This window comes from Vombatus ursinus, unplaced genomic scaffold, assembly GCF_900497805.2.
Source record: "Vombatus ursinus unplaced genomic scaffold, bare-nosed wombat genome assembly UNPS02014832.1, whole genome shotgun sequence".
Lineage (NCBI taxonomy): Eukaryota > Metazoa > Chordata > Mammalia > Diprotodontia > Vombatidae > Vombatus > Vombatus ursinus.
In genome coordinates this window covers 59,277,026-59,295,573 of record NW_020954610.1, presented here as the reverse complement: position 1 = coordinate 59,295,573, position 18,548 = coordinate 59,277,026, and the positions used below count along the sequence as shown (strand labels likewise).

The window sequence follows — 18,548 nt, the reverse complement described above, 5'->3', positions numbered from 1 at the left end:
GACATGGTATTGTCCATATGCTTTGGCCCTGTTCCAACTGATAAAATCATCCTCTTCCAGGTGACAAGCAAACTATTTCTCAGATTCCAAAGGAATCTTTGAGCATTTTACTCACCAGCTCCCAGGTGTGCTTTTGTCGGTGGCACCTGGCCTATGGTATCTTCCTGTTTAACCCGAGAAGACAGCTCAGTCTGACAGGCTCTATTAAGCAGAAAACCAAGCCCCATTAAATGAATAGCCTACAGAGTCTAGAAAAAGAACTGCTCAGCCAGAAGGAGCAAGAATGCCACCTTTTCTTCCAGTCAGGCAAACAATCATTTGCTTATGAAGAAGGCTAATTACATTGGGTCCAAAGGCCTAACTTAAAACCAATAAAAAAACAAAGCATAAAGATTAAAAAAACAACAGCAGCAATAAAAAAAAAACCACAACTAAGTAAACAGCTATAAGCACCACACCAAGGTGCTATACTCCTGGCATTGTCTTCAAAGAGCATTCCTAGGTAGATCTTGCCTTACCCAGAAGTGGTAGGTTCTGGTAGTGCTTCTGTGGAGGAACAGGATGAGCTCTACTGCTTTTTCATTAAGTGAGCAGTCCCTTCAAATTCTTTACCCACCAAACCCCAGTATAATTTAACTACACTGAAGCTCCATAGGTTTCCCAGCTACCTGGAGAACCAGACAGCTGTAACCTTCATCCTAATAACAGGTTTCTTAGCTAAGTGTCTTACTCAGAAGCAGGGCATTGATTATGGTCAGAGAGTAGCATGACAAAATAATAAGCAATTTAGTTAACAAATCAACTTAGGTCTTCTCAGCCTTGGTATGCTGAAGAGGTGATTTGCCAGGCAAATATCTGAAGGAGAGGTGCCTGAGCAACTACAGAAAGGTACTGCTCAGTAAACTGCCAAATGTTTCAGCAGCAAGATTTCTAACATTTTTTTGACTTGAAGTATTTATACACTACCAGAAGGTTAGGTCTAGCTTTGTTAGAAAGAAATGCCAAGTATAGTAACTGGAATTTTTTCATGCTAGAATCCATCTGGCTTAAGCTGGGTTTCAGTTACATTCGCAAAGGAGTAATATTCTAATCCTGTTCTTCTAGTACCCTTTATATAGAATGCTAGGATTGAAAGAAGAGGAGGAAGATGGTGGCTTCACTAGATGAAGGCACCTACAGGCAATGGTTCTAGTATCTAACATCTATCCAACCTTTTATTTTTTTTAAATGATGTATGTTTAGGTCACTTAATGAAGGCACCTTTGAACTGCCATGTTCTGTCTTTCTTCATATAAACCAGTCATTGTCAGTGGACAGAGGAACTGCTGCTAGAAACTAACCCAACCTGCTGCCTGTGACTGCAGACCTGTGCTGACTATTTTGATGTTATTTTGTTTTACTGAACTTTTTTTCTTTATTTTTAAAATTCTTTATTACAGATAGCTCTCTGGAAAGGTGGCGGAGGGATACAGTGGGAAATGTAACCAATATAAAAACAAAGATATCAATAAAAATTTATTTTTTCAAAAAGTCATTTGGGCCAGATCTACTTCTCTTACTTGTGATCACATCTCCTAACATAAGAGAAGCAACTTCATTTAGACAAACCCATCAAACAACGTGCCTCCAAAATGCTCTACTTCTCTTGGACCTACTCTGAGGTCTTCAATGTGGTGGCCCTTTTTCACTGCTACATTACACTCAGCCTCTTCTTTCCCTCCAGCTTCCTTACACAGAACGTTTCTGCCAAGCACAAAGTTTCTGTAATGTCTGCCAATGAAGATTCATTTAACCTAAGAGCCCACAGCTAGATCAACAGGTAGTCCCTGTAACCCAGTGTTTTCCAGCCTTTTCCAGGCTGACATATCTGTGAACTTGCTGAGCCACAGTAAGAGGACCATACCTCTTCTCTACCTCTTTAGTTCTTTATCAATCATCCACCAGGCCACTTTTATCTTCAATTCCCAAGCAGGACCATTAATTCTCCTGACCTCCACCATATTCTCTCTTGGTATCTTAGAATTACAACTTAAGGCACCAAATACTGAAATGATTTTTTTTTTTGGTGAGGCAATTGGGGTTAAGTGACTTGCCCAGGGTCACACAGCTAGTGAGTGTTATGTGTCTGAAGCTGGATTTGAAGTCAGATCCTCCTGACTTCAGGGCCAGTGCTGTATCCACTATGCCACCTAGCTGCCCCAAGTGAAATGATTTTTACCAACAATGCAAATAGTAAAGTAGCAGAACTAGGCCTAGAACTTTTATATCCTAACTCCCTATCTGGTGTTCCTTCCACTATAATATTTTGCCTTTGGACAACAGATCTCCACCTTCTGGAATAGTTACAAAGTACAAGAAGATCCTACATCTTCGAATGAAAACAACATCACAGGGTGTACCAATGAGTGGCCAAACCCTGACTGGGACACTAGTTTGGTGATTCCTTCACAGAGGTCAATAGAATTTTGTGTGTTCATGTTTAAAAAGCAATCTTACAGTAACATCAGCTTTCCTGGGCATTCATTCCAGTGGGGATGCACAGGTTACAGGCAGAGATTACCCAAAGGATTCTCTACTTACTTGAGTTGATCCAGAACCAGCCCAATGTCTCTTGTGACAGCCCGGGTTTCCTCAAGCTGGGTATGAACATCTTTCATGGCTATGTTTTGTTCCATTAGGCAGCTTTCGACAATAGCCCGAAGTTCTTGTTCTTGAGATACCTGACCCTTCAATATTTCCAGTTCCTCATATCTCTAAAGAAGAGATCAGTACTTAAGATGGGGGGGGGAGTATGGAAATAGGAGATAAGAAGATCTGCTTGATAAAAATCTCAAGTTTACCATGAAAATCTATATATTTAAATGTAGGCTAACAATTACTGGTAATTTTGGTTCTCTCACTTCCACTGTGGGGTTTGGTTAAAATAGATATAACAAAGTAAGGAAGATGAACAGATTTAGGAGGAAAGATAATAAGGACATATTTGGAGATGTTGAATTTGACATACCAGTAGGACATCCAGATAAAGATGTCATATAGGCAATTGCAGATGTACATCTGGAGTTGAGAAGAGAGATCAGGATGTGATTTAAAGTTTTTGGAGTGGGCTAAGATTGTTAAAAAGCCTGGAAGTAATACAATACAGAAACAATACAGAAGGTCAAAGGAGGAACCTTTTGGAAGAACATTCTCTAAGAGGTCAGGAAGAAGATCAAAGTCAGTGAAGGAAGTAGAATAGAAAGATAAAGGAAAATCAGAAGAGTGTAGTGTTTCTGAAGGCAAGTGAGGAAAAGAGCATTCAATAGGAGGAGGTAGTTGACAACATCAAAAGCTTACGAGATTCAAGAAGAATGAAGAGTGAAAAAAGGTCATTTCAATAAAGTATCTCAGAGGTCACTGGTTACATTTACAAAAAAGAGTTTCAATATGATAATAAAGGAAGAGGCCAGATTGCAAGGAGATAGTGAGTAGTAATGAAGAGACAGCATCAGTTGTAGACAACTTTTTAAAGAAGTGTAACAGTGAAAGGGAAGAGAGAGATGAGATGGTAGCTGACTAGCTGACCTGCATCAGTGAAAGGAATTTCAACATTATGGAGTTCCCCACATGTGTCAAACTTGTGGCTGCAAGCTGGCAAAATGCCAAAGTGGAGCCCAAACTAGATTAAATGTAATTGGGAAATGTCTAACTAAATAAAAATACAATCCAAGAGAGATACTGCTAATTTGTGGTTTTCCTAATCAATATGCTGCCACAGGGATCTGTTTCTAGTTGAGTTTGATATCACTTGTGTGGTTTGTCCTTTGTTCTCAAAGAAGACCATGACTTCAGGAAGATGCCATGACTTGCAAGTGAACTGGATTTAAATGAGGAAGGATTGTGAAAAGTCACCAGCCTCACTTTCTCCTCCAGAGCCATCAGGGTCCAGTGGCCAGTCACAAATCAGGACAAGTGGAGATGGCCAAGCTTGATACCACTGCCTTACCAATGAAATGATAGGTCTGGCCCAAAAAAATTGCTATATTCTATTAGCTAATATTGTATTTAGTACTGTTACATTTAGAGTTATTAGTGAAATTAGTTTATAATTTTCTTTTTTGTGTTATCTTTGCTAGGTTTTAAGACAGGTATCATTTTTATATCAAAAGGTATTAGATATAATAACAGTTAACATAGGGATTATTTGTTTTGGAAAGTTTTAAAAGTATTCATCTGTGAATCTGTGAGCCAGGTTTTTTCTGTAGAGGCAATTATTTAATGACAGGTCTTAATTCTTTTCTCTAAGATTTGACTATTTAAATGTAACTTTTTAATTGTATCTGTTTGGCCAATTTAAATTTTTATAGATAACTAATTCTTTTAAATTCTTTAATTTGTTAAGACTACAGATATGTGTAGTACTCCCTAATAACCTTAATTTCTTTTGTTTGTTTGAATTTCTCTTTTTCATTTGTCATTTTGCTGATTTGCATTTTCTTTCTACTTTTTAAAAAATAAATTTGCTAATGGCTTGTCAATTTTACTGCTTTTTTAAAAGCCAGCTCCTAGTTTTATTTATTTATTCATTCAGCTCTTCTTTTATTCCTGATAGAATACCAGCCAGCTCTTTTCTAAATAATTTCCAGTAATAGAAAATGGTTAATTATGGTACATTAATATAATAGGAAGCTATTATGCAATTAAGATCAACCAGTATGAGGAACAGATAGAAAACTGTAAAGACACTTATGGAACAATTCTTCTCTCTAAGTTTTTGAGACACCACTCTCTCCTTATTCTCCTTCTCTAACCTCTCCTCTGTTTTCTTTGCTAGATCTTCATCTACATCATGCCCTCTAATAGTGAGAGTACCCCTAAGGCTCTGTCTTGAGGCCTCTTCTCCCTCTGTACGATTTCACTCATCAGTTCCTATGGTTTCAGTTATCATCTCTATGCAGAAGACTCTCAGATCTACTTGTCCAGTCCTAACCTCAGTCCTAAGGGGCAGCTAGGTGGTACAGTGGACAGAGTGCTGGGCCTACAGTCAGGAAGACTCCTCTTCCTGAGTTCACATCTGGCCTCAGACACTTACTAGCTGTGTGACCCTGGGCAAGTCACTTAACCCTGTTTGTCTCAGTTTCCTCATCTGTAAAATGAAGTAGAGAAGGAAATGGCAAACCATTTCAGTATCTTTGCCAAGAAAACCCCAAATGGGGTCACAAAGAGTTAAACACAACTGAAGCAACTGAACGTCAACAACCACCACCTCTGTCCTGATCTCTAGTTTTACATTTCCAACTGCCATTTAGGCATCTTAAACATGTCCAAAACTGAACTCACTATCTTTTCCCTAAAACCTTCCCTGCTGTCATCCCAGGAAGCCATGCACACCCACATGTCATCCTCAACTCCTTATTCTCACCACCTGTATCCAATTAGTGGTCAAGTCCTGTAGTTTCCACTTTTCCTAACATCTCTTACATAAACCCCCTTCTCTCCTCTCACACTGCACCCCACCCTGGGGCAGGTCCTTATCACCTCACACCTGGATTATTGCAATAGCCTGCTGATCAGTCTCCCTGCCTCAGATCTCCAATTCACCCTCTATTCAGCTGTCAAACTGATCTTTCTACAAATAGTTCTGATCGTATTTCTTGCCTATTCAATAAACTCCAGTTTTTCCCTATTCCCTTTAGGATTAAATGGAAAACCTTCTGTCTGGCTTTTAAAGCCCTTCATAACCTGGCCTCTTCTTACCTATCCAGTCTTCTTATACCTTACTCTTCTTCCATGTACTGTGCAATTCAGTGACACTGGCTTCCTTGCTCTTCCTTGCACAAAATACTCCTGACTTGAAGCATTTTCACTGGCTAGCACTTTCCTGGAATGCTCTCCCTCCCTCCTCATCTGTGCCTCCCGGCTTCTCTGATTTCCCTCAAGTCTCAGCTAAAGGCGCTCCTGTAAGAAGCCTTGCTCAGTCCTCTAATCTTAGTGCCTTCCAGCTGAGATTATCCCCAATTTTTCTTGTATATATCCTGTCTGTACATAATTGTTTGCATGTTGTCTCCCCCATTAGTCTGTGAGCATCTTGAGAACAGGGACTGTATTCTCTACCCTTTTTTTGGTATCCCCAGCACTTAACACAGAGTGGGAAAGTATAGGCACTTAATAAATGCTAACTGATGATGCACCATTCTGGAGAGCAATTTGCAACTATGTCCAAAGGGCTATAAAACCGTGCATACCCTTTGACCCAGCAATACCACTTCTAGGTCTGTATCCCAAAGAGATCATACAAATGGGAAAAGGATCCAAGGTACAAAAATATTTATCGTAGCTCTTTGTGTGTGGCAAAGAATTGGAAATTGAGAGGATGTCCCATCATTTGGGGACTGGCTAAACAAGTCAAGGTATATGAATATAATGGAATATCATTGTGCTATAAGAAATGACGAGCAAGATGATTTCAGAAAAGCCTGAAAAGACTTACATGAACTGATGCAAAGTGCAGTGAGCAGAACCAGGAGAACATTGTACACAGTAACAGCAATACTGAATGATGAACAACTGTGAATGACTTAGCTCTTCTCAGCAGTACAATGATCCAAGACAATTCTGAAGAATTTGTGATGAAGAATGCTATCTACCTTCAAAGAAGGAACTGAGGGAATCTGAATGCAAACTGAAGTATACGATTTTTCATTTATTTTCAAGTTGGTTTTTTTTGGGGGGGGCGTGTTTTCCTTTACAACATGACTAACATAGAAATATGTTTTACATGATTACACATGTATAACCTATATCAAATTGCTTACCATCTCAGGGAGAGGGTAGAGAAGAAGGGAGAGAAAGAATTTAGAATTCAAAATTTTAAATAATGAATGTTAAAAATAGTTTTTACATGTAATTGGGAAAAAATTAAATATTCAAAAAAAATTTTTTTAACTTAAAAAAAAAGAAGCCTGAGCCAAATAAATAAATAAAGCCTAGCTGACTGAAAAACACAGAACCAGAAAAAACAGTATATACAAACTAACTACAACCATATAAGAGGAAAAGTAAATGTGAATGAATGACAAACGAGTCCTGATGGAGACTTACAGGAGCAACTGAAGTTTTCATCACATTTTATGCATTGAAAATAATTTATTAAAATGTAAATAGTTGCAAATATTTTTAATGTATTTGATGTTTAATATTGAGCACATAATAAATCTTTTTTAAAAGACTGGTACATAAAAAAACTGACAGGCACGATCAAGTTCATATAGTTAAATACCTTGTCAGTCAGCCAAGAGTACTTGAGGATCTATAGTAAAATACAGAAAACAAAGAGGCATCAGAAAGACAGAAAACTAAATTCCCTATCTTCAGGGTGTACATAATCTAACATATATAAAAAATACATAAACAAGTACAAATACAGCTTTGTATAATTATTATATAAATGTTGAAGGGGATGATAGAATGAATAATGTAAGCGAAGCTGGGTAAGATTAGGAAAAGTTTCCTTCAAGGGAAGATTCTATAGCCGTTTTTAGAAAAAAAAAATGCCCTAAAAAAACACCAACAAAAACAGTAAGGGCAGTGAAGGAATGCCATGAATGCTGGCAAGAACGAGCAGCTCTGGAAAGGAGGTAGGCAGATACTGAAGGGATCAACTGAAAGCTACAGCCTTAAGGCACATTTTTCCAAGCCTGAGAAGTATTTCTTTGGTTTACTTATAAAAACAAATAAAAACGAGTAGGAGGGACCTTACAGATGATTCTAGTCCATTCCCCTCATTTTATAGGTGAGAAAAGTGAAGCCCTAAAAGAGACACTTGCCCAGAGTTACACAGGGAATATATAGCAAATGCAGTTCCCCTGACTTTAAATCCAACATTTTTCCCACTATGTAATGCCACTCCCTTATTATATAAGTATATAAGAGAAACACTTTGAGATACCCAGAGAGCACCTGCTCAAAGAAGACTGACTGGATTATGCATTGATTGAGTGATTAACACTAGTACCTTGCCTTGCTGAGTAGAGAATAAACACCAACATTCTGCATAAAGAGCAAGAGAGGCAGCTCCAAGATTTCCACCTCTAATCCCCTCTATTGATAATGTCAGTACTAAATTTTCCAAATTCTCCCGCTTAGCAGCATGACAGAACCTAGAAGACAGACCTTGGCCCCACATCTCCTATTCTACCATTCTCAACTTTTGAAATGCCACTACTAGATGACCACAAACACTCTTGAATGTAAACTTTACTCCTATAAGAATGAACTGCAGGACAGAATCATAGGGCTACACAAGTGAACATTCAGCTACCTCTGGGAAAGCTACAACTAAACCATTCCCAGTGGATGGGCACCACCTTTACTCCATAAAACTTCTAGGAATGACTATTCCATAATTTCTTTGGTGATCTATTCTAGTGTTTAACAAACTTATCAGACGTTCTCCCTTCTATCCAATTTAAATAATTTCTACAACCACATAAGTATGAGTTAGAAAACAACTGGTCACTATCTTCTATAGTTCTTCATCATGATAAAAGCATTTTAGGTCACCCTCTGACCTTTTCTTTATCAGGTTAAATAACCTCAACTCTGCTAGTCCATAACTCTGGAAAAAAAAGCTTCATAGCCTCTCTTAAAACCCTCTCCATATTCTGCACCTCTCTCTTTAATTATGGAGCCCAGAATTAGGCCTAATATCTTAATAAGGCTATGACCATTTATTACCTACATGTACAGGCTGGTATGGAGCTTTTGTGTTTTGGTTTTTTTAAGACAGCAACACTATTTTGTACTCATCTATACTTCTCTATCATGCTCGTACATACTTTGTGTAGCTGAATGGCCAGTTCTTGCATTTCAGTTTCAAGCCGGTCTGCATAAGCCAGCTCCAGGGCATCACTGGGTGGGCGGGCATTACTGTGCCATCGAGCAATGGCAGAGGTCATCTTCCTCTTGGGCCCAAACAAACTGCAGATATAAATCAGAGGGCAAATCATATCAGCATGTCCCCATTCCTTTGGAAATTTCTTTCCTTACTCAGTTTTCTATGGCAGTCCCCACAATACATGACCATCTATGCATGAATCCATTTATCCTGAAATGAAATGAAAAATAAACCTATATACAAAAAAGAGTAGCAACTGTTTAAAAATACATTTTTATTAATACCTTGTTTTTCTGTCACCTACATTCCCAATGTATCTTCCCCCACACCTCCCTGAGAGCCACATCTTATAATAAAGAAGAAAAACAAGTTCAACAAAACTAGCCACCAAATCAAAACAATCTGATGTTATATGCAGTGTCCCCCACAAAGTTTCCTGCCTTGGCAAAGAAGCAGGGAGAAGATGCCCTCTCCCATCTCTTCTTTGGGTCCTAGCTAGGTCATTGTAATTTTGAAGCAGTTAGGCTCAGTTACTTTGTTGTTCTTTTCATTTATATTGTAGTTGTATATATTGTTCTCCTCATTCTACTTCATTGTTCATCAGTATAAAAGTTTTTCTAGGTTTCTTTGAATTCTTCACAGTAGAAAAGAACTGAAAGCAAAGAACAGATGCCCAAAGACTAGGGAATGGCTAAGCAAGTTGTGGTATATGAATGTTAAGTGGTATATTATTGCACCATAAAAATTATGAATATGAAGAACTTGAAGAAACTTGGCAAGACTTTTATGAAGTGATGCAGGTGAGTAAGCAAAAAAAACGACCACAATGATGTAAATGAAACCAATGCTCAAAGACTTGAACTCTGATCAGCGTAATGTCTGATCATAGCTACAGCAGCCTGAGAGTGGAGCAAGCTTGCTACCTCTCAGCAGAGAGCTAGTGAACATCAGGAGTGGAAGGAAGCTTACATTTACAGATATCATCTTCAATTGATTGATTTATTTTGTTTGACTACATTACCTGGTTACAAGAGAGGGTTGAGGGTGGGGTGGGGAAAATCATATCCAAGTGACAGTGATGTACAAAGAGAAAAGAGCAACAATAAAACTTTTTGTTTTAAAAGGAATCGACAAAGCTTGCAAGGTGCCTACTGCCACCTGCCTGGTTCTACTCAAGCATAACCTATCAATTAATGAGTAATTCAGTTACCCTCTAGAGACATATGTTCATTTCTTGATTCTGGAAAGTCAGAAACTAGATTTGTTCTCAGTATCTTGGCCAAAATAAGATGGGGAAGAAAATCCACAAATATTCCCCATACTCACGTAATGCCTATTTCTTTCAGATCACTCTCTGTAAGGGTCAGAAAGATGCGGAGGTCCACATCCTGCTCTTCAAAAACTTGCAGGTACTTCAGACACCCAATCTGCTCCAGAAGAGTTGCAAGGTCCTGGGACCCATTCAACCAAAAATGAAGAGGAAGAAGAGATATCATCCCTAAAGAAAAGTGGCTACATGAAAAGTCAATAACTGCATAATCAGATTAGACCATAAGCCAAAGCTGTTTTCCTCACAGAATGTATGTATTCCTAAAGTCACTTACCATTTCCTATGAGTGGAGGGAATTTAAGGATTAATGTGGGTCAGGAAGTAACTTGGATATGTGCAGAGAACCTAAGGTTCTCTGAGCACGTGCAAATGAGCAAACATTTGGAGACTTCCAAGCATTTCTAATTTAGGAGTGCTGGGATGTGGGGAATAGAATGCCAGACTGAAACAGTCACCTTGGTGCACAAGAATGTTCCAAAATTAAGAATATGGCTTTGAGGATTAATCATCTCAATAGGCATCTCTATGTTGAAGGACTGTTGGAAGGCTGAGTCTCCAAGTGGCAAGGTATGTTCGAGGATGTGAAATACACTGGGACATAGGGTCAATCTAAAAATGGACCCCAAGTCTCCAGGGGTAGTGCCCCTAGATAGAATTTGTCTGAAGAGCATAGATGTGGATAAGTGTTTCTAGAAAAGGTTTCCTATGGGAAAGTATCCCAGGTATAACAGCATGCTCCTGAAAAATTTTGTTTTGGGCTCAGATTCTTAAAACCTAGCCACTGCTCAGATTCTTATAATCTAGCCAATAGCTCAGTAATGTTCAGATTCCTTAAGAGTCTGAGCAATATGATGGATATTCTCAACCTTGTCTTTGGCTGGGGAAAAAAAAAGATTTTGTTTTATCCATTTGTTTCTTTATCTCTTCCCCAAATATTCCCACCCCACTCTGGCTCCAATTACTAGTTTTTGCATGTTTAATATCTTTAACTTTAGAAATTTTATTTCTCTTCCTCTGTACGTACTTGGTTTTTCAGAGAGAACTATGAATTCTGACACTGGTTTCTTCATACACATGAAGATGTCTAACATTCAATTAGAATTGTAGTAAAGCTAAATACTGCTTTGAGTACATCCATTATCCTATACAGGCATAAAAACTAATCAGGCTAAATTATATGTATATAAATTGGCCACAAAGTCAAAAGATATGCCTTTAATTCTGTCCTTGAACTCAAGAGTCCTAAAATCCCTATACACATCCAAGTCACTTACTGGTCTAAAATAATCCTTGAGACCACGTTAAAAATAGCCAGGAAAATGCCACAAGAGACCAGAAACTAGCTTTTAAATTATGAATCAAGGCCAATATACATAGTCAGACTCCTGAAACCCTATAGACAAAAATTAACTCCCAAAGTTCAGACCATTTCTAAAGGGAGACCAAGTTGACCAGTGAACTTATTATCACACTCTCTGCTGAGTCTTTCTCACTGTGTCTAACTTAACCCAAATGTTTATGTGCCCCAAATTAAGGCTATAGGCAGAGGACCTATGGAAGGTATTTTTGGCAAGTCATTTAGAGTTATCACAAAGGGACCAAATCTAGCAAAATACTACAGCTACATCATTAGGCTTCTTTCTTCTCATCTTTATATGGCACAGGTACAAATAAACAGCCAAGTTAGAACTCACAGAGTACTCTATCGTAATCCATATTTGCCTGTCATCTCTGTACTAGAGGGAGGCCATGCAGCGTAAGGGATAAGAGAGTTCCTCTAAGGAAAAGCTAGGAACTGAAGTCAAACAAAAAACCCCCGGGCTTTTTGGGTTAATCTATTATTATGGAAGCTTAAGTCTACATCTGAATAGGGGCACCAATTGACAATTAACTTTATAAACAAAGAAGTGCTTTTAAAGTATTAAAAAAAGAAGACAATAGATTAAGTCCTCTCATTTAGAAAAGCACCTATTTTGTTAAAACAGAAACAAGACCAAGAAAGTCTAATTTCCTAATTAAAAGTTAAAAGTAGAGTTTGCAAGCCTTTTCTCTTACCTGGGGTCCTGAATAAGTGGGTGTCTCTGGTTTGAAGATGGAACCAGAAGGACTAGGTATCCCAGAGTTTCCACTGCCAGGAGGCCAGTGGCTCTCATTGTTGCTGTAACGATTCTTTGCCTTTGTGTAACTTTTGGCCTGTTTTCTAACTGAGCTTTTATGTGAGTGATCTGAGTCCTGTAAGATAGAAGATTTGTGTTTAGAAGAAGGAGGGAAGGCCTCAAAGGTAAGAAAATCTCTTCCAGGAACAGAAGATGACTATTCTACAGTTGATGCTTGTTACAGATGATGAGTTTAGCAATTTGTCAACTCTTTTTATAGTAAAAATAAGACAGAAATAGTTGGTCCAATAAGGATTTGGGGTTCTTTATTACAGTATACAGTAGCATTTAAGAAATGCTTACTGAATAAAGGAACTCCATATCACCATGAGCTTAGTTCTTCTGGCCCCACTGCAAGGTTGCTGGTACTGTTACCAATCTTCACTTTTTTTACAGAGATGGGAACCTAAACAAACATTCAGTTCTTTGCTCAAGGTTACATACTAAGTCTAGTGCTAGAAAAAGAATCCATATCCAGGGATTCATGCAATCTAGTCACTGTGTATGAAATATGGCTGTTAACATTCTAGACTGTAAGTGCAATGAAGCCAGAGTCAGTCACTTTTATCTCTACCAGTGTCTAACTAGGTGCTTTGCACACAGTAGATACAGAAAATCTGTAACTGTTGAATAAACAAATAAAAAGAGGTATATATACCTATATTCTACCTCAGGGTTAGTAGTGAATATTATCTAGCATAGCAAGAAGAATTGAATGATTTTCATCATCTGGATCCATCCCAAGTTAAGGGAGAATGGTCTAAATAACTCAAATTCACGCTCATGTCACATTTTACAAAGCTGATCACATGAAACAGCCAAAGACATTTTAATGTTCCAGAGATAACAATGGGTCTGTGTATATGACAATACACTAATTTTACACAATCAGGCTCATATTTCTTCATTAACCACAAATAGTTCATGCTGATTCTCACCTTCATATCTTTGCTTATATGGTTCCCTTTGAAATATCATCCCCCTCCACTCTATCTATCTAAATCTTACCCATTCCTCAAGGCCTAATTCAAGTCTCTTCCTCTATAAAGCTTTTCCTCCAACTATCATTATCTCCTTTCCCTGAATTATGACATAATATATCACCTATGCCACCCAATTTGATATTCAACTACCATCTGATCCCATGTCTTCCACTTCTGAAATCCTCCACAATATCTAATATAGTGTTGGATACACAAAACTTATTTAATACTTGAGAATACTTGCTGGCTGGCTGACTGACTCATTGGGAACATTTGAACTTCCTACACAATGCTAAGAAAGGGTTGGGCAGAGAGGAAATTAAAAGAATCAAAATGCTTACCTCATTGCTCTCCAAAGAAGCCTCACTACTGACCCCAAGGGCTTTGGCTAGCCCCTCACTGCTACTACTGCTACTCCTGATGGTTACTAGGTTGGTACAGAATGCATTTTCCTCTAGGAATAAATAGAGAACAACGAATAAGAAGGATGACTGAACAGTCTTCTTCTGAGGTTTCTGAAAAATAGAATTCCTATAGAATCAAAGCCAACCAATCCCCTAAGAAGTCTATTATATTCCAAGGTACCAAATACTTTTTCAGTGTAAGTACAACCAATGCACAGTCATTTTAAAATGTGGAACACTGATTGCAATACATGGAAAATATTATGGTATCTTGAATTTGCAAGAATAAAAAGAGCCAATGAACAGGCTGACTTCAGAAAAACCTGGAAAGACTTGGATGGTCTGATGCTGAGTGAAGTGAGCAGAACCAGAAGAACATTGTACACAGTAACAGCACCGTTGTGCGATGACCAATATTGATAGACTTAACCCTTCTCAGCAATAAAAGGATCTAAGACATCTCTAAAGACCTCATATTGGAAAATACTCTCCACATCCAAAGAAAGAACTATGGAGTTTGAATGCAGATCGAAGCATACTATTTGCTATTTTTTTCTTCTGTTGTGTTTTGTTTCCTCTTTCTGGTGGTTCCTCCTATTGGTTCTAATTCTTACTTACAACATCACTAATCTGAAAGTATGTTTAATAGGAATGTATATGTATAGCTTATATCAGATTGCGTGCCACCTTGGGGAGGGAGGTAGGGAAAGAGGGGGAGAAAAATTTAAAACTCAAAGCCTATGGAAGTGATTGTTGATAATTCAAAATAAATTAATTAAAAAAAGAATAAAAGAGCCAATCACTAATAATTAGAAAAATACAAATAAATTAATTCTGAGATTCAATGTCATACCAACAAGACTGGCAAAGATGACAAAAAAGGAAAATGACAAATGTTAAAGGAAAAATAGCCACACTGTGAAATGATCTAACTATTCTGGAAAGCAATTTGAAACTATGACCAAAAAGTAATAAACTGCATATTCTTTGACTCGGCGATATTGCTACTAGGCCTGTACTCCAAAGACATAAAGAAAAAAGAAGAAACCCATATGTACAAAAATATTGATAGAAGCTCTTTTTGTAGTGGAACAGAACTGGGAACTGGTAAGATTAGTTACAGATAAGAAACTCTGTCATGGCTGAGTGCTATTAAACACTGAAATAGGGTACCTGCCCAGCATAATTTGATATAACCTTCCATGGAGGAGGGATACTGGACCAAATGACCTCTTGTCCATCTATTCATACAATTCTAAACCTACTATTTACTGACATGTGAGCCAACTCAGGTCAAAGACTCTTTTATTTTCCCCTCACCTAGAAATAGGTTGTTTTTCTCTTTTGTCCCATTGTGTTAGATGGACTTTTCATGGGACTAAGCCCCACCAAAGACAAAACATCTATGCTGCTTTAGCTTATGGGCTGGTGTTACAAATGATTTATTATTCTTGTTGGATCTCAAATTAAACATCCTATAAGGAAGGCTGAATCCAATAGGCAGGGAACTGCAAACCAAGGACTAATCTCAGGAGAATAAAGTTTCTCATATCTGTATCTGCCAACAAAAGCTGCCTGAAATTGAATATTCAGTATTTGCCAAAAATCAAACAGTGCCATACCCCTGCTGCTGCTGCTTTCCACATCCTGCTCATTGATTGGAGAGGTGACATCTCGATATCGGAGATCCTCCCCTTCAATACTATTCCCTTCATTGTTGGTAAAGGTGACATAGCCCTGTGGAGGTACTTGTTCTGTGTATAAAATAAAGGCAACACATAAACACAAGGCACAGCGTTACATCTTTCAAATAAACCAAACCAAGAGCTTGAAGGAGTTTTCCAGAAGGCATTATCAATATTAGAAGACGCAGTGTTTAAACAAATAAATGAAAGAATAATAGTGTTCTTCCAAGTAGGAAATGATTGGCAACATTTCTGTACCCATATGTCCCCAAATATGAGTGTGTATGCTTACTTTTTTTTGGTACTAGATCTGAGATTTCACTGATATATGGAACTCCTGAGAAGGAAATCTCTTCTATCAGCACCTATCTGCAACTCAGTCTCAGAGAGCTACATGAAATACTGAAAGGTTATGTGACTTGCCCAGGGTCACACAGTACAAAGATATAGGCAGACAGGCAGGCAGACAGACAGACAGACAGACAGAGACACACACACACACACACACACACACACACACACAGATATATGTCAGCCTCTCAGGTAGGGGTACTTCCTTCTGACACACATGATTCACATAGGTTTAGCTGAGACGTACTTATTCCTGTGCATCCTCTGATCATGGACATTTGGAGATACAGTCAACCATGCAAACAACTACGTATCTTTCAGGTAATATTTTAAAAGTTATTGAACTAAATTAAAAAAAAACAAGGCTGCAGCCTTTTTTTTAAAGAGACTAACTAGTTCATTGACAAAAATGAATGAAAATATAACCCTCATTTGTCCCTATTCCTCAGCAAAGCTGAGAAAGGGCCTGAGCAGAAAGATGTTCTGCCAAACAGCTAAGCTCCTGAAGCTGAACCATTTCTTGTATTTAAATGCTTAAGATCATTGGACTTCACTCTCTATATCTCTATTTCCAGGGTCTAGTTCAGTATATATTAAGCCCTTAATAAATGATTATTAACTGATTCTTGTGCTTATGAAAATGAAGGTTCAAACATTTCAGAAAGCACAAACCAAAAGGGAAAAAGCACTAAGCCAATTTCTTCTGACACCTTAAGCCCAGAAAACAGTTCCTGATACTTCTCTGTCTGCCCAAACTCCTCAAAATTCTATTGAAAGTAAACACTGCAGGTTCTCAAAATTCAGTTATTGGCAATATGGGTGTCTAACTAGAGATCTAAAACAGATAACTACAGAACTCCCACAATGCTCAGAGGCATCATCTGACAACTCAAAGCTTTCAGACGGTAAGAGTTAAAACTACTATCTTGCAGAGATGAAACCACGACCACCACTTTACTTTTTCCAGCTGAAACAGAAACTCACAGCAGCAAAAAATGCCTCAGGCCACTTGATCAGATGAACCACAAAGCAGGAGAAAGAGGATTTTAAATGTAATGTCCCTCCCTGATTAGCTGGCCACCCTGTATGATATCAACAAGAGTGTGAAGTTGCTACTATTACTATATTCAGAGAAAACATTTTGAATTTTTTATTTTAGCTGGTGATGGGAAATATTGGAGAGGGAAGGAATCAATCTCAAGATCTAAGCAATACAATTGTATTTTTATAACTGTGAGCAACTTAGTCAATGAGCAAAAATGTAAATCGTTTAAGTCTGACTCTAGTCTAAAAGCTGATGACCCACATTGTAGCAGCTAAGCTAGAGCTGAAACCCCTCTCAACAAGACAGATGCATGAAGTAAAATATTACAGACTGGAAAAAAGGAACCAATCAGGAAAAGAGAAGGTAAGAACTCCTGGTCCAGGCTCACCACAGCAAGGCTGGTGCACCCTGCCTCCAATTCCTATGGCTGTGATCTTTGCCAAAGCCTGGGGCCCTTCATGGATACTAAGGCCCCTCAGCTTTCTTACAGGTCTTTGCCTTTGTGGGACAGAGCAGGATTCATCTGATGAGCTCAGATCTTCATATTTTTCTGTGAATCAAACACAAAAATCAAGAGAAATTTGCTCAGCATTATACTTAATTTCTAGCTCATTACAGACAAACATCAAAAATAAACTGGGGTAAAATAGCTGTCATTGGTTTTCTTTTAAGAAAAGTTTGTTGCCAAGGACCTAACCCATAACAAATGCCATCGCCAGTCAATATATGGCTAACAAGGGATGTTTTAACATGTGGTATGATTAGCTGGCATGGGGATGACCTCAAAAGAGAATGGATTTTTCCTTTAAATGAGAGCTCTACAGAACCTGGAGAACTTTGTACACAGTAACACCCACGTTGTGTGATGACTAACTTTGATAGACTTAGCTCTTCTCAGAAATGCAAGAACCTAAGACATCTCCAAAGGTCTCATGGTGGAAAATGCTATCCACATAGGAAGAAAGAACTATGGAGTTTGAATGCAGATTGAAGCATAATATTTGCTATTGTTTTTCTTCTGTTTTGTTTTGTTTCCTCTTTCTGGTGGTTCCTCCTACTGGTTCTAATTCTTACTTACAACATCACTAATGTGAAAATATGTTTAATAGGAATGTATATGTACAGCCTATATCAGATTGTGTGCTGTCTTGGGGAGGGAGGGGGAGAAAAATTTAAAACTCAAAAGCTTATGGAAGTGATGGTTGATAAATCAAAATAAACTAACAAAAAAAAGTTACAAAGAAAAAAAATAAATGAGAGCTCTAGAGCAGGTCATCATTATAAATTAAATTAAACCCTTATTTAATCTCTACGTGTTTTCTACATATTATGTCCCTCATAAAAATCATAACTTTAGAGCTAAAAGGAACCTTAGAGATAATCATAGGATGATGAGTTCAGCATCTTCATCATCTATTTTGTAAAAACATAATTCATACAATGATTTTCTTTTTAAAGGATATATCCTCATTCTAATATTCTAAGATTTGGTAAAGTATGAGCCACGTGAGGTAGGAGCTATTTAGCTGTTGTCATCCCCAGCCGCAAGCACAGGGCTTACACACAGTGAGGACGTAAAAAAATTTTTAAATTGAAATAGTAAATAAATACATACCCCATCCTATCCACGCCCTTCATAAATTTGTAGAATTTATCATACCCCCCTTTAATATAAGTGTAAGTTTATGTATTTCATGAACTTTATTGTGTTCAGTATAC

General features: G+C 37.9%; 1 protein-coding gene across 6 annotated transcripts in view; it reads right to left on the bottom strand.

Moving 5' to 3' along the window:
• ANKS3 (ankyrin repeat and sterile alpha motif domain containing 3) overlaps window positions 1–18,548 on the bottom strand; it is a 46,849-nt gene that overhangs the window by 5,605 nt on the left and 22,696 nt on the right. For all 6 annotated transcript variants that reach the window (XM_027839360.1, XM_027839358.1, XM_027839361.1 and 3 more), the window contains 8 exons: window positions 17,218–17,379; window positions 15,371–15,502; window positions 13,686–13,798; window positions 12,261–12,437; window positions 10,202–10,326; window positions 8,817–8,958; window positions 2,581–2,753; window positions 116–201 (listed from right to left, as the gene is read on the bottom strand). In XM_027839360.1, coding sequence (XP_027695161.1) covers window positions 116–201; window positions 2,581–2,753; window positions 8,817–8,958; window positions 10,202–10,326; window positions 12,261–12,437; window positions 13,686–13,798; window positions 15,371–15,502; window positions 17,218–17,379 — 1,110 coding nt within the window. The remainder of the gene's footprint in view (window positions 1–115; window positions 202–2,580; window positions 2,754–8,816; window positions 8,959–10,201; window positions 10,327–12,260; window positions 12,438–13,685; window positions 13,799–15,370; window positions 15,503–17,217; window positions 17,380–18,548) is intronic.